Genomic DNA, 15,058 nt, shown 5'->3' on the forward strand with positions numbered 1-15,058 from the left:
ACCTATGAAATCCGAACCGGATTGGTCGAGGGCGCCATCGGTGCTGTTCACCAACAGTTGAACTACTGTTGGTCGAAGAAGAAGAGGAGGAAGGCGCGTTTGTTGGAAGAGAGAGAGAACGCATGTTGTGAAGCTGGAAGCAACAAAGATTAGTGAGGGTAAAGTGTGATTTTTCTCTCACCAGGTGTGGTTGGTCTCACTTTCATAATCAACAAGTTCCGTATCGTCAAGCTGACCACCAAGGATCAGTTCATCGTGGCCTACGGTGGCCTTCGAGGTGCAATTGCCTTTTCACTCGGCTTCCTGTTGGAACACGAGGATGAAGACATGAAGCACATTTTCCTCACGGCCATCATCACAGTTATCTTCTTCACCGTCTTTGTTCAGGTACGGATGCAGTACGTTGTAGTTCCAAAAGTGCATCAAACATCAGTGGAAACATTTTTAACAAGAAAATGTTTCAAAAGAAATAAGTTATTCTGTAAATTGTTTTAGTTCTTGTTCTATGCTTTTAATGTGTACAGTTTGTGTGTATTAAAGTATTTGAATCTGAGTTTAGGAGACTTGTTGGTTTGCAAATTGGTTGCATTTAGCGTGGCATATTTGCATCTGATCCTTTTAGTTTGAATGTTTCCATGTGGCATGGTTTGAGCGCTCATAACATCACCATGTTTGGTTTATTTTACACTTTGACCATCCACAGATAATACCTATTTCATCTGTTTCTAAACTTCATCTTGTGTAATATGTCTTGCTTGGATCCTGCGTATCGTTAAAAATGTTATGTAGCACAAGGGTCTGCAACCTGAGACTCTGGAGCTGCATGCTCCTCCATTGTGGCTCTTTAGCTATGATGGAAAATGCTAATGATTTCAATAAATAATAGATTAGTAGTTTTGGTTAATTTGTTTTAGTGAAATACATTTACTCATTTATATTTAGCTTTTTAACTTGTCATATAAATGAGCAAAATGATGGTAAAAGGTTTAATCTACTGTCAGAGTGGCCTGTTGTTAGAATATACTAATGTATTTACATATATGAATTTTAAAAAAGTATTCTTTAGGAGTAAAAGGAGAAAAATAACAAAGGCACACCAAATTCAAATAATTAAATCTGCAGTAGAATGCTCTTATTTGACACGGGGTGTATTTTATTTTGAAAGGTACTTCCATGTGCTGTTGTCAAAAGTAAAATAAGTTGAAATGGTTTTATATGGAAAAATATAATATTATTATAATTTAATTGTAATTATTCAAAAAAGTACATTTTACAAATGAATGGCTCAATTGCCACGAAAACATAATTAAAATGTGTTTTTCTAAATGGTGAAGTGGAGCTTTGTTCCTCTCTTTGGGTTTTGGTTTGTAGAAAACTGACCAACGAGGCTCTTTTAGCATTAAAGGTTGCAAATCTCTGGTATAGCAGAATTTTTTTTCCCAAAAAATATATTTAGGACTTCGTTTTTTTTTTTTGTTGTTGTTCTGTAAAGCAAAGGCATTTTGCCATTTAAAAGTTTTCTTAATTTTTAAATCAATTCTAGGCCAAATTACCATCCTGAATGAATAAGACATTTAGCAGTTTTACAAAGTTAATTTACAAAATTGTCAAAACTTATCACAATTTTACATTAATCTTCATTCTGTTTTTTACGATTGTGATCATGAGTGTGTCCATGAAAAATCTAGAGAAAGCTTCTTGAATTTTGACTGCGACTTGGAGCCACATTACCTAAAACTCAGAACATCTGCTGTGGCTCTCTGTAGAGACCTGATTTGATACATACTTTATTGATGCTTCTGGGCTCAGGTTTAGCAGGGTAGATAAAAGAAACCCTCCACCATCTGCTGTGAAAGACTAACTCTATGTGGATTTAGACGTGTGTCAAGAAAATTATTGATTTAGAAGCAAGTAAGTGTTATGTGATAATGTTATTTACACACACTTGGATGAATAATAGATGGATACATATTTATAGATATTCATATGTATATACACAAGTAAAGAGGTTATGGATTCCAACTTGTAGCAACTAAAACTGACTTAAAAAACATTACAATTTTGTTAATAACATTTTAGATTTCACAAAGAAAGACTTAAGTATCTGTGTGTAAAATAAGTTTAATACCTGCAAATGCTACTTAATGTGGATCTTTTGTAGTAAACAGACATATAATAAACATACATTTCCTGCTGCAGTTGCCATGGCAGCAGCACTCAATCTCATTAGGACAAGGAACTCCTAAACTTTAGGCTCAGGCTACGCAGTCACACAAGCATACAGAGAAAGTCCTTCATCACAGGCACTCCTCGTCATCATCGGAGAGTGGCAACAAATTAGACTGAAAGCATGAAGCATGTTATTTCTGAAAAAATGTTACCAGAATCCTCTCTTGTGTTTCCAATCCACATGTATTTCCTGTGAGGTTTTAGAATTGTGCAAAAATGAGAATTTTATTAGATTTTTCTATTATATTTTTAGTTTATCATAAAACTGATCTATGATCAGAACAAACTAAGTGAAAGGATCTTTACTCCACTCACTTGGATGTTTGTCTGCGCAGACAGCCACGTTGGCAGCCTGTTATGACTGTGAGGGTTATCACCATTTGTGTGTCTGTGTTGGAGATACAACTTCAGTGAGAAATAGTCCTTGACTTGCGGATTTTTCTTAATGAAAGCTCTGATTGCTTCTTAGATTATTGGCCATGTTCTGGCAGAAATTGTGATTTCACAAACAGTCAGATTTCACAGATTCTAACAATCCGTGGGTTATAAACAGCTGGTTTATCACTGCATTTATTTTATAGAGGCGGTGACCTCTTATCAAGCTGTATAAGACAGTTGAATATTATTCTCATGTGGAGAAAAGTCCTAAAAAACTGATAAGATGCAACATGACCTATTTTCTACGCGACGGCAGGGTTTACACTGTTCATTCATGTTTGTTTTCCTCGTCTTTTCTGAAGGGCATGACGATTAAACCCCTCGTGGAGCTGCTGGCAGTGAAGAAAAAACAAGAGGCAAAGCGCTCCATCAATGAGGAGATCCACATCCAGGTACAGCCTCATGCAGCCGCTGCCTGACATGTCAGGAAAATCTTGACCAAACACAGAAATAGTACTGTGAGTACAAGCCCAGTGACAGATGACCACCTGAACTGGACATTGAGGCACTACATTAATCATGTAGTTCTCAAAGATGTAACTGTTGAGAATGTGACATTCCTTCTCACTAGCAGACTCCTGGAGCCACCTCCATTCATCATTGAATATTGATCAGTGGTTCCACCCGCTGGCTGTGTGGTGGTACTTCATATTTGCTGACTGCAGATCCCAGAGGTTGCAAAAAAAAAATCATCTGATCGCAAATTTACTTTCAATTAATTTTTTAGTTATCTAGTCTTAATTAAAATAGAAAAAAAACAGCAAAACAATTTATTGTGATGCTCAATATATTTTTAAAACAGATACTATAGCAACTCAAGCTGCACACAACTCTCCTGGGGCTTTAGTAATGAGTCACCATCAGGCCTAATGGCTCCTCCACTGCAAAACACCAGAGATAGGAAATATGAAGATGACACCCAGCCTGCAACGTGGCAAACAACACAAGCCAGAGTCAGGCGTCAGACATGAAACCATTTTTTTTGTATTATGGGATGTGAGATTCCTGTTTTACCCGTCACGTGCTGCACAATTTTTTAACTCTTGGCATCCACTTCACTTGTTGTCAGCTCATAAAACATTTCATTTTATGTTAGTATTGTTGGTGTATCATTTATACTACATTGTATTAATGGTATTTTATTTTTTTTGTAATATTTCTGCATCAAAATTCATTGAAAGCTTCTAATTTTCTGTAAAAAAAAAGCAAACATATTAAATATAGTTTGAGCTTTTAAAAGCTTTTTACAACAGCTTTTACACACATGCTTGCATTAGAAAATTATATGTATGAATCAAAACAGTAAAAAGAAAAGTTTGTTCAAATAAAGAAGTCCTCATGATGTGTTGATTTTGAGTGCTGAAAATCCTCATGGGAAACCTTCTGGAGTTTTCTGTGGAGAGCTAAAGTCTTTATGTGAATCAATCAACTCTATCAAGTAGATTATGGAGTTCCACATAATGACCTGTTGCTATAGCAACAGTAGGACTGTCATTCATCAGCTATGTGAGGGCATGAGGTTGCAGCCAGAACAGCAAATTTTCATGGTTGTCAGAGCGGGCTCTCTGCCGCCTTAATAAAGTCGCCTGGCTGCCGTTCGTTACTTTTATGCAATCTATATAAAGCTTCTGGTGTTAACAATCATGCTGGCTCTCACAGCTAGGAGTTTGTTTTTACAATTTAGGTTTTCAACCCTGTGGTCACATGCAAAAATGTATATGGCAAGGCTGAAGTGTGATTGGAATTATACAACAATTACACGTGAAAGACAAAAAAACAACCGCAACAGTTTCTGTAGAGCAGCCTCGGGACAATCAGAGTACAGTCAAAATAGCATTTATCTCATAATGGAAGACGCGTAAAAGAATGTAAGCTTAAACCTGCATTTCTAAGTAGTTATTTATTCAAATCATGATGGATCAGCGGCAGATTAAAACCTGGGACAAGCAGGGAGGGTTTTACAACAGAAATAAATATGGTTAAACTTTAAATAATATTGACATAATGTTTAGATAGATAGTGATCGAATGCTGCAGTAACATCTGCATTGATAAAATGTGCAGTGGTTTGTGGTGAAAATGATCTCATTTGGGTTTTTAATAGTACTAGTACCACTACAACCTTTGTAGTACTAGTGTTCAGTCACATTGATTGTAAACACATTACTTTATATGTAAAGTTGTTGACAATTTTAAAAAATGATTATTATTATTGCTGTTTTTAGGGATGCTTAGTCCACAGATTCAGCCTGGAGGACATCTTTACTGGTTTTCTAACTTGTTCTTTGTTTTACATCTACAGTTCCTCGACCACCTGCTGACAGGAATTGAAGATATCTGTGGACACTATGGACACCACCACTGGAAAGACAAGTATGAACTGGACCTAAGCAAAGCAAAAACACGTTTTCCTATATATACTGTCGTCTATAGATGACAGAAAACCTTCAATAATGAATTATTTTCAGCAGTAGCATATTTTACTTTTTTACCGCTCAGTATTCAGTCTTTTTTCTGTTCTGATTTAGTTTGTTTAGTCTGTGCTTCATCAGTCTCTCTTCTCTCCTTGCAGACTGAACCGCTTCAATAGGAAGTATGTGAAGAAGTGCCTGATAGCGGGGGAGCGCTCTAAGGAGCCACAGCTCATTGCCTTCTACCACAAGCTTGAGTTCAAACAGGCCATTCAGCTGGTGGAGAGTGGAGCGGGAGGCAAGCTTTCCTCTGCTCTGCCTTCCACAGTTTCCATCCAGTGAGTCCTCTAAAGCCCCATCTTCTATATTTCAGTATTTGTTCTTGTTATTAGAGAGTTGGTGCTGTCTCTTCCATAACATTTCATAACACAGAAGTATTTGTAACTGCAGCAAATGAAGGGGTGATCTCTTAAAATCCATGTTTTAGGCAACAATACATTGTTTTTTTCTTTCTTTTACAATTATTTATGGTATATAATTCAGTTTTTTTTATTTTTAGGAACATCCAACCCAAGAAGCCTCCTCCAGCTCCTGAGACGAGAGAGAGAGTTCTGCCACAGCTGCCCAAAGCCCGGGAGGAGGAGATCAGGAAGATCCTCAGGAGCAACCTTCAGAGGACCCGGCAGAGGGTAGCCCTGCTTTCACAGGAATTTTTGTTCCTTTAATTAAAGATGCATTGAGTAATAGATAATTAAATGTATTCGGCCAAATATATTGCCAAAAAAAAAACCCCAACATTTGGCTTCGGCGGGAATTAGGCACGTGATTATTGACGTCGTTTGCTTACCATACACAATCAACGCACATAGGTGATCTAGCGCCTACTTTAAAATTTTGGCTTTGTAGAAATAATATAAAGTGCTTGAGAGCGATACAAGACCTGCAGTTTGCAGCAGCTACAGAACTAAATTGTTGCGAGGGGGTTCATCAGCCAAAACCTTCACCACGTCTGCATTAATCAGGCATTTAAAATCCAAACACCTGGATCAGCATAAGTGATTACGAGAGAAACAACTGCAGGGGCTAAAAGGAAGAATGGTGGCAAAATTTATTCTAGGCTATTACTGCAATATTTAAGAAATTAAGAAAAACTCAACATTATGATTTGGCTTCGACCAAAAATTTTCACTTTGGTGCTTTAGTGTTATATAAAAGGGGAGCAAGAAGGCCCTGGTTCAAATCAAGGCTGGGTTCTTTCTGTGTGGAGTTTTCATGTCCACTCCAGTTTCCTTTCAGTCCATAAACATGCTTCTTAGGTTAATTGGTGACTATAAATTGTCTATCAGACGTAGCTGTAAGTGTGTGTGTGTTGGATTTATAACCTATCCAGATTAAACTCCGCCCTCACCTGACAGCAGCTAGATCACCTCCAGGAAGGCTTTGAACGTCCTGAATAAGTGGATATAGAAAATAGGAGCTAAATAACACAAACTTTACTAGATGAACATATAAAGGATAAAACTCAGCATGCTTTTCCTTTACTAACCTGTACTGTTTGTTTATATTCCAGCTGCGCTCCTACAACCGACACACTCTGGTAGCTGATCCTTTCGAGGATGGATTTAGCGACCTCCTTAAGAAGCAGAAGATGTTCGAGCTGGAGAAGAAGGTGGGAAATGCCTCTTAAATCAAGCCCTGCGACGGTTCCAGAATCCCCGCATTTCACACGGAGCCACAAACAGTTAAAGAGATTTTAGTCCGAACCATCATTTGAGTTCTAATTAGTCTAAATTGAATTTCCCGACACAGCTCGGAGCTGATTTATTCCCACGGTTGAGTGGGACAGTCTCACATTTCATCAGCCTGTAATTGCAAAATGAAATTCACTCTTGTTGAGACTAAATGGAATGCACCGAACGCATTCGCAGAGTTCAGGGAATTTCTGCAGGTTCTCGGAAAGCAGCAACTCATTTTGATTAGAGTTCTACAGGATATTGAGGAATTTTGAACTTGGTTGAATATGTTCCATCCAAATATGTAGGATGTTAAAGATTTTCTCTTTCTCACATAAAAATCTGTCAAATTTCTCTCTGCCAGATAAAGGAGATGAATAACTACCTGTCAGTGCCTGCAGCCACTTCTGACTCTCCAACCCTGCGCAGAGCCAGGCTGGCCTCAGGTAATACTGGCTAACTGTAGACTCATGTTACTAAAGCTGCTACTTCACTAATGGGGTTTAAAAACATAAATAAACATGTTTTATTTGGTTTATAAACTCCATCCACTATCTTCCACGTGTCTGGGTTTTAGGGTGTTGGGACAGCGGTCTTGGAGTCGCATGTTCCAGTTTTTCTGTTAGGATCAGAGTGTTTCTGTTTTTTTTGCAGCTGGGATCAAAGACCTCAGATTTTAAAGTTCTGCTTTTTATACCAGTTGCTTTAAACTAAATTGCAAACCAAAGAAGCAAAATGACCCTTGTTCTTTTTAAACAGCAGAGATGGAATACTGAGGCTTCCAAAGCTTAACCTTCATTTTCCAAATCATTCTCTTCATAAAAAAAAAAAAAATACAGAATTAGTGACAAAAATCAACCCTGACTAATAACAATCCTCACTTAGACCCTGTTATGTTTGCTTAGTGTTTTAATGTCCCCCATAAGCATAATCAGGTCCCCTAAAACACATGTGCCAACTGCCATGAATCCTTTAAATCAGTGGTCCCCAACCCCCAGACTGGTACCGGTCCGTGGGTCACTTGGTACCGGCCGCCAACTTGGATTATTTCCCTTTAGTTTATTTTCTGATCCTGAAGTAAGTTTTTATTTTGGAAAACTGCAGAATTCTGTTCACAATGTCCGTCTTTACTGACAAAAGCAGGAGTTTTCTTCGACATACTAAGACAGTTGTTTTCATTCATGGTGACAGACTCTCGTCTGTTTCACACACGCTGATAACAAAGTTGGACTCACAGTGAATTCACGTTTATATTTAAAAAATACCAGAAAACAAGATGGTTGCATCATTTTTTTTGTGGTTTATTTATCCTTCACACCTTAAAATTCAGATATTGCTGAAGCTACCGTCCTGTTGTTAGCCTCCACTTTGACGCCAGAGGGAAAATCTTCACCATAAAGTTTAAACCAGTCGCAAACATTTTACGAAGAATGAAGATTCAGTCAAATAAATTTGCAGATTTGTAGAAACTTTTCCTACAGCAAAGCTGAATTAGGTAGACATCCATTTAGAAACTTTAGCACAAAAAATGTTCATTTGTGTTGGAAAAAAAATACCCAATGAATGAGGATTTATGCAAAGACAAAATATGATCAATCTTTTTGCCCTAAAAGATAACTGGGGCCTGGATTCAATGTTAAAATGGCATTCTATGTGTGGAAAAAATATGTAATATTTCCTTTATGGAATGTTTTCAAACCAAAAATCACTTCTACAAATCAACAACTTTGTTTCATTGAATCTTCATCATCTGCAATATATATATATATATATATATTAAAATCTGCTTTTGAAACAAAATTTCTTGTAGTAGCATCTTTTTTTGAAAATGAATTTGCACAAACTGAAAGCTTAAAGGATAACCAAACTCTAAATAAACTTTTTTTTGTCTGTTGTCCTCTATAATTGGGCTTTAAAAGTGCTGTCTGTTGGTTATTCCCAAACTTTTGACAAATTAAAATAAACTTGTTTAATTCTGAAAATATAGTCAAAAACCACCTGTGTGCTGCCCCCTATGGGTTGAACTCAGGTATTACATCTACATTTTGTGATTGGTCAAACATGTAGTTTGGTTTCCCTGTTTGGTTACCCTTTAAAAAATCCAACGTCAGCCCCGTTCGGACCGGTCCGTGAAAATGTTAAACTGGCTGAAAAATGTTGGGGACCACTGCAGCCAGACCAGAACCAAAAACCCCCTCCCTAGTTTGTCAATCCAAAGGTTCTCCCCTCAGTGTTCACACAATGCTTCTGGTTTACAAGCTGATCAAACTGCAAACTCTGCTACTACTCACACCTCCTGCAGTCCACATTTCTCAGCTTTCAGAAACCTGTTTGCATGAGCCAACCAGCCGTAAACCGAAGTGTGGTTTTTATTTTAGGCAGACATACAGATTTTAAACCCGCTGAGCTACAAATTGGGAAGAAACAAGGTTCAGGTATGTAGCGAGTGTAGAGGCAAGTCAGCAGCCGACAGCAGTTCTAACACGCATGTTTTTAATTTATAGTCACTAATGAAGAGGCTGCCTTGACGTGAAGACGCATGTCAGCTGAATGGAATTTTCCTTTAACACCTTAATCCAAAAGCAGAAGTGTTCTGGCATGTGCTGCACAAACAACAACTAACTTTATATTTTTAGTTCTTTCTGTGTTTGTGTTTCATTCTAGCTAATTATTATTTGAACCTTTCTGTGTGTATTGTTTAAATGTGCATGTTATCAGATACAGATCTGACAAAATTTCCCTGATAATCAAGTTTTTTATTCTTTCCTGTAGATCCACAATCCTATAACGTGAAGCCAGATGCCGATGGTGTTCCAACCATCCAGGTGGAGCTGGCCTCGCCGCAATCTCCGGACTCGGTCAACATCGTCAACATCGTGGACGAGGTCAAACGGGACAGAGAAAAAGACGAGGACATGGGCCTCACCATGAAGCCCCCAAGTGCTCCGAGCAAGCAGGGCGCGGAGGAAGACGCCAAAGATCAGCAGAAGCTGATGAGGTGCCTGAGCGACCCCGGGCCCAGCGCAGACGAGGGTGAGGATGACCCGTTCCTGCCCTAAGAAGCAGAGGGGGCCACAGAGCTCAGGCTGCACGGCTGCAGGGAGGAGCGCCGGGCCTCCAGCCAGAAACGAGCCAAAAACTGCTGGAAGAGCTTGAAGCAAAAAGACGACAAAAAAAAAAAGCATGTGTGGGAAAAAGAGCCATTACTTCGTTAAAGTCGTTGCTCTTCATTTTTGGCAGGCAGGGGGGGGGGCAACAGCCGCTGTCAGAGAACTGAGCCTGAGAAGTTCAGGAAAGACCTATGCATTACCAAAGGTTTGGACTGTTGAAGTCTCCGGAGACGTTATTTTCCGACTGCTTTTACGGTTATTTTTAAACCTGTCTTGACGGTCGTGTTTGCTGGGAGACGCAGCTGTCTGAAATAGAATTGACGGCTTTCAAGCGGAGAGTTTGTGGTTTTTCACTTTTTGTCCGCCACTTTACAAATGCTGGATGTCTAGACGTTTAGATGTAGCTCCTTAAAAAAATTTGGCCTTATTTGATGTCAGATCTTATTACTTGGTGCATTTTTTCTCTGTTATTTTAATCCAATTTCTCTTTTATGAGAGGGATGTAGATCAAAGGGGTGATTTTTTTTATTTATTTATTTTTTTTTTTTGCTTATGGAGGACAACTGATGTTTGTTTAATGGTAGGCTTAAAGACTCTACAGCCTTGATCTCCAGCTGTGGCTTTGTTTTAAAAAAATCCTGCAGTTTTGTAGGAAATTTGGTGAATGTTGGTCAGTAAACTCAAACCAAGGATGGCTTGATTTGACACGTTTCCTCATCTGTGTAAAACCCCACTTTTAATGTTTCTCTTCACCTTTTAAACCTCTAACTTGAGGGAAAATTTGATCTTTTTGAACACAGCATATTTTTTAAATTATAAATAGTTTGACCCACAATTAATATCAGACACACAAAATATTAGAAAAAAGTATTTTCTTTAGACAGTAGATCACCTCCTCACTTTCAGAGTCTAAAACTGTAGGCTTGTCGTGGCAAAAAAAACCCTTTCTATGCAGCACCCTTTTAAAATCTTTTATTCAGTCTCGTATATCCTTATTCGATGCTAATTTATTATTCAAGATGGGCATTAAGAGAACTCAGATTTCAGGAAGGATAAATAAATTTAAAATTTAGTGGACCTGACGACCAGTTAAATAATGTGTATTATAGTGTAAATACATTTCAGTAAAACACTGTAAACATTCTGAATTAATGAGACGATCATATAGACTACAAATATAACCGTTTTTTTCTTAAACAACACCAGGACTCTGATGAAGATTTGTTTCGTTTTGTTTGTGAAACTAAACACAAATGTGCAGAATTGATCATTTTTGACAAATGTTCTTGTGTGATGGTCTGAATTTAAATAACTCATAATTTTTCCACAAACAAGGATGTAAAGCACGTTATTATATCTAATATTAGAGAAGTCACTTTATTTTGTGATTTTAGTTATGTAATAAGAACTTGATGAAAAGATAAACTATAGGTTCAGCGACTAAACTCAGAACAGGAAAGAATTCTGTAGTGGGATAAAAAAGGAGTAAAAACTAAGTGAATCAGCTCTTAAAAGGCAAAATAGAAAATAAAAAATATTATCATCAGCGTATTGATGGCAGGCTGGTGTAGAAAGCAGCTTTATTTGGAGATTTAAAAAAAACAAACGTTTTTTTAGTGATAAAAAACTTAAAACCTCAATGTATTTTGACAGTATAAAGAATATAAGCACCGCTCTGTTTTTGTGCCTTTTTTTTTCCTTCTGGGCCCAGGTGCTGCTGTTAAAATTGAATTTCACGCCTACAGGTAATATCTCACTGAAACCTAATATGGCACCATTCAGAGACCTCTCTCTGACCCGTGTAGACTAAAGTGAGTCATTGTTCCCGTTTCCTAGGTGTCGAAGACGACTCCGTCTTTCCTGATCCTCTTATTTCCAGAGCACTTGGGTTACAGCCGCGGCATAGTTACCCAGCAGCCCTCATTTCATTCTACAATTCTTTTTAAACGCTCGTGAATCGTTTTATGTTTTTTTTTTTATCGACATGTGACCATCCTTCTGGCTTTTAGAAACCTAATAACATTTAACTTCCTGTTATCTGACCTCTCAAGTCTGAAAAGTCAAACATGAGAGCTGAAAGTTGTCCTAAAAATCCATGCTTTAAAGCCAAAATATTTGCAAAGAACTCCACCAAAACGTCCTGTTGAATATAGCTTTGAATTTAGCTGCAGCAGAAGAAGACTTGAAGAACAGATTCCCCACGTGTGCTTTTAGAAATCATTTATTTCAGATGTGCCATACGTCTTCTCAAATGCTATTTGCCTAACATTAAAATGCTCTGATTACTATTTTATTAGGAATATTTATAAACCTGTGTGACTGCAAAGTGAATCACCCTGAGAACCAGCCCACAAGATTATGATATAATCTAAAGCATTTTACATTTAGCAAATAAATAAAAATAACATAGATTCCATTGCTTTATTCCAAAGACTTTAATTTATATAAAAAAGAAAGACGACACTATTTTCATACCTTGATTTTTCATACCAAATGCATGTTTTGGGCAAACATTCTCAGAATCCTCTGTAGTAATGTTTGATCCACAGAACTATAAAGCCATATAGCCTATATATATATATATACATATATATTTAAAAAACATAGATGTGTAAATTATTATGCACGTGTCTCACTTTCTTGCCTTTTATTCCCTTAATGGACAAATCAAATCTAAAAGATGAGTTATCTGTTTACTAGTCAAATAAATTATCGAATCTGTTTAGGAAAAGACACTGGATTTATGTTGTAGTTTTTTTATTTTATTTCATATTAAGGTGTAAAAGAAAAGCAATGTCTCACCAGCATTCACACATTCATTTATTCTATTTATGTGCTTTAAACCCACCTTGTGGTTTTTCTGTACAGATTTATTTTGGGAGGTTTTTTTTTAGGACACAAGTGTTTCTTCCTTCTCTGATCAAATACTTGGATGTATGTGCTGTGTTATACAGTTTAAAAAAAGCTTAGAATATATATTTTTTAATTCCATTCGTGAAAAATCCCTGAATTTACGTAAGAGGGCTGTATAAATATTTCAGTTATGTCTGCTGGATTACTTGAGGTGTATCTTTAATTTGAGAGCCACTAGCTAACAAAGACTTTTACATTTTTTGATTTTGCACATTTGTTTTTTTGAGGTTTTTTTCCTGTTGAATGTTTGTGAGAAACTAATCAAAAGTCATTCAGTAAAAGCATCACTAAAATAATTCCTACAAACAATATTTTGCCCATGAATTTGCATTGGAAATGAACATCTTGCAAGCCATCATTTTCCACAAAAAAGCACTTTAAAGAAGCAGTACCTTTTATCTCGAAAAACTGATGGTGGAGAAAGCAATAAAATGCTTTGATTCATCATCCAGATGGTGAATCAGGCGACACACGAAAGGGAATGGGGGTGGAACTCATCATAGGTTTGGTAGAAATATTGCTGAATGTCACGGAATGGATCCGATTCTCCCTTTAAGTCATTTAGGTTCCTCATATTGGAGAGCGTCGGTCAGTTGTTTTGATGTCATGAACTTCGATTTTGCAATAATAGAATCTAATTTTAATAATAAATGAACACATTGTATGTAAGAAGACGAAGCAAATGTACTGGACAATAAAGATGTACAAATATTTCCTTACAGGTAAATCATTCTCTGTTTTCAGCATTCCATTGTAAAGACCAATAAAGATATGTAAAGTATGAATGAAACTAGAAAATTATTAAAGTTTTACTTTATAACACTAATGTATCTGTGTTTTTACCTTAAATGTGAAGTTACATTTGCGTTTAGATGGTACATCCTGTTAAACTGTACTTTTGTCCAAATAAGTGAAAAGTAGACTTGAAGCCAAGTTCTATGACCGACCGGGATTTGGGCCACTGAGGCACGCGCCTTCAACTGCCACCCACACCACAATGCACCAGCCCCTTCTGAGCTCTCCTGCAGGTGGTGGGCCCACTGGAGAGCGATCCCACGTCAGGCTTGACCCAGCCTGTGGGAGGAGACCTGGCCACCTGAGAGCTCCAACCATAGGCCTGGCACCAGGGTGGAGCCCCAGAGACACCAACTGAATTTTGGCTTGCACTTCTCATAAAGACGTTCTGAACTGCTGTTTGTCTGGCTCGTCACCCAGGACCTGTTTGCCATGGGACACCCTACCGGAGCAGAAACCCCAGACAGCAAAGCCCCTTAAATCACTCAAGCCCTCAAACCCCTTCACCACGATAAGGTGGCTGTTCAAGGCGGAGCCCCATCCACCAGACACTCGTTTTCGAGCCCCAACCCCAAGCCTGGCTCCATGGTGGCGCCCAGAGACAACAATCCAGCTTACGTAACCGTTCTGAACTGCACTTTATCTTGCTCATCACCCCATGGGAGATCCTACCAGGGCCAGAAACCCCAGACAGAAAAGCTTCTGAGATCACTCAAGAGCTCAAACCCCTTCACCTCAGTAAGGTGGCGGTTCAAGGAGGGGAACCTCTTGAATCATCTTTTGATCTATTGTAAAAGCATTCCTAGTGGTCTTTTAATGATTATTATGCCGTTTTTAACTAAAAAAGAACATTTGTGTCATTTTCTAGGACATATTTTCTGCAGAGTGGCAGGGGTTGATTAGAAATTTGCCTCCACGTTCAGGGTAGGAGTGTTGTTATAGAGTTATCCCACCTTTATTCCACATCATCCATCAGTTGCTCTACCACTAGCTTATAGCCCCTCTCAACCGAAGCCTAACATTACCAGTGTAACAAAAATGGCGTGCAGTATTGGAGCTATTACAGATTGGCCCCAGATCCCAGCTCGGATGAGGAAAACAAAGACGTTCGTGGATCAAGTCATCTACAAGGGATGTAATTCCTTCACTATTTCAAAAAGGACTTTGCTGATTTACAAGGATATGAATAAAGAAGTTTTCTTAACATATCTTCTCTGTCATCAGAAAAATTCTATAAGAAAATGTTAAAAACACAATATTTAACTTACCTGTCAGACAGCCATAGAAATATTGTTTCATACAAAATATTATTTAAGTTAAACTGTTTCAATGTTTTATGGCATTAATTTATTTTTTAATTACTTCTGAAACACTGTTCATTTGGTTAGGCTTTAGAGAAAAACTAAAAATAAAAACTTCTGACAATAATT

At 37.7% G+C, this 15,058-nt stretch overlaps 1 protein-coding gene across 1 annotated transcript in view; it reads left to right on the forward strand.

Annotated features, from left to right (window-relative positions):
• Positions 1–13,655, forward strand: part of slc9a1a (solute carrier family 9 member A1a) — a 29,108-nt gene extending 15,453 nt beyond the window's left edge. The window contains exons 5-12 of the mRNA XM_024267525.2: positions 185–387; positions 2,970–3,059; positions 4,969–5,039; positions 5,239–5,415; positions 5,637–5,766; positions 6,648–6,746; positions 7,175–7,256; positions 9,583–13,655. Of these exons, the coding sequence (XP_024123293.1) occupies positions 185–387; positions 2,970–3,059; positions 4,969–5,039; positions 5,239–5,415; positions 5,637–5,766; positions 6,648–6,746; positions 7,175–7,256; positions 9,583–9,869 (1,139 nt within the window). The 3' untranslated portion in view covers positions 9,870–13,655. The remainder of the gene's footprint in view (positions 1–184; positions 388–2,969; positions 3,060–4,968; positions 5,040–5,238; positions 5,416–5,636; positions 5,767–6,647; positions 6,747–7,174; positions 7,257–9,582) is intronic.
• The last annotated feature ends 1,403 nt before the right edge of the window (positions 13,656–15,058 follow it).

The sequence above is a fragment of the Oryzias melastigma genome, linkage group LG16 (assembly GCF_002922805.2).
Source record: "Oryzias melastigma strain HK-1 linkage group LG16, ASM292280v2, whole genome shotgun sequence".
In the NCBI taxonomy this organism is placed as follows: Eukaryota; Metazoa; Chordata; class Actinopteri; order Beloniformes; family Adrianichthyidae; genus Oryzias; species Oryzias melastigma.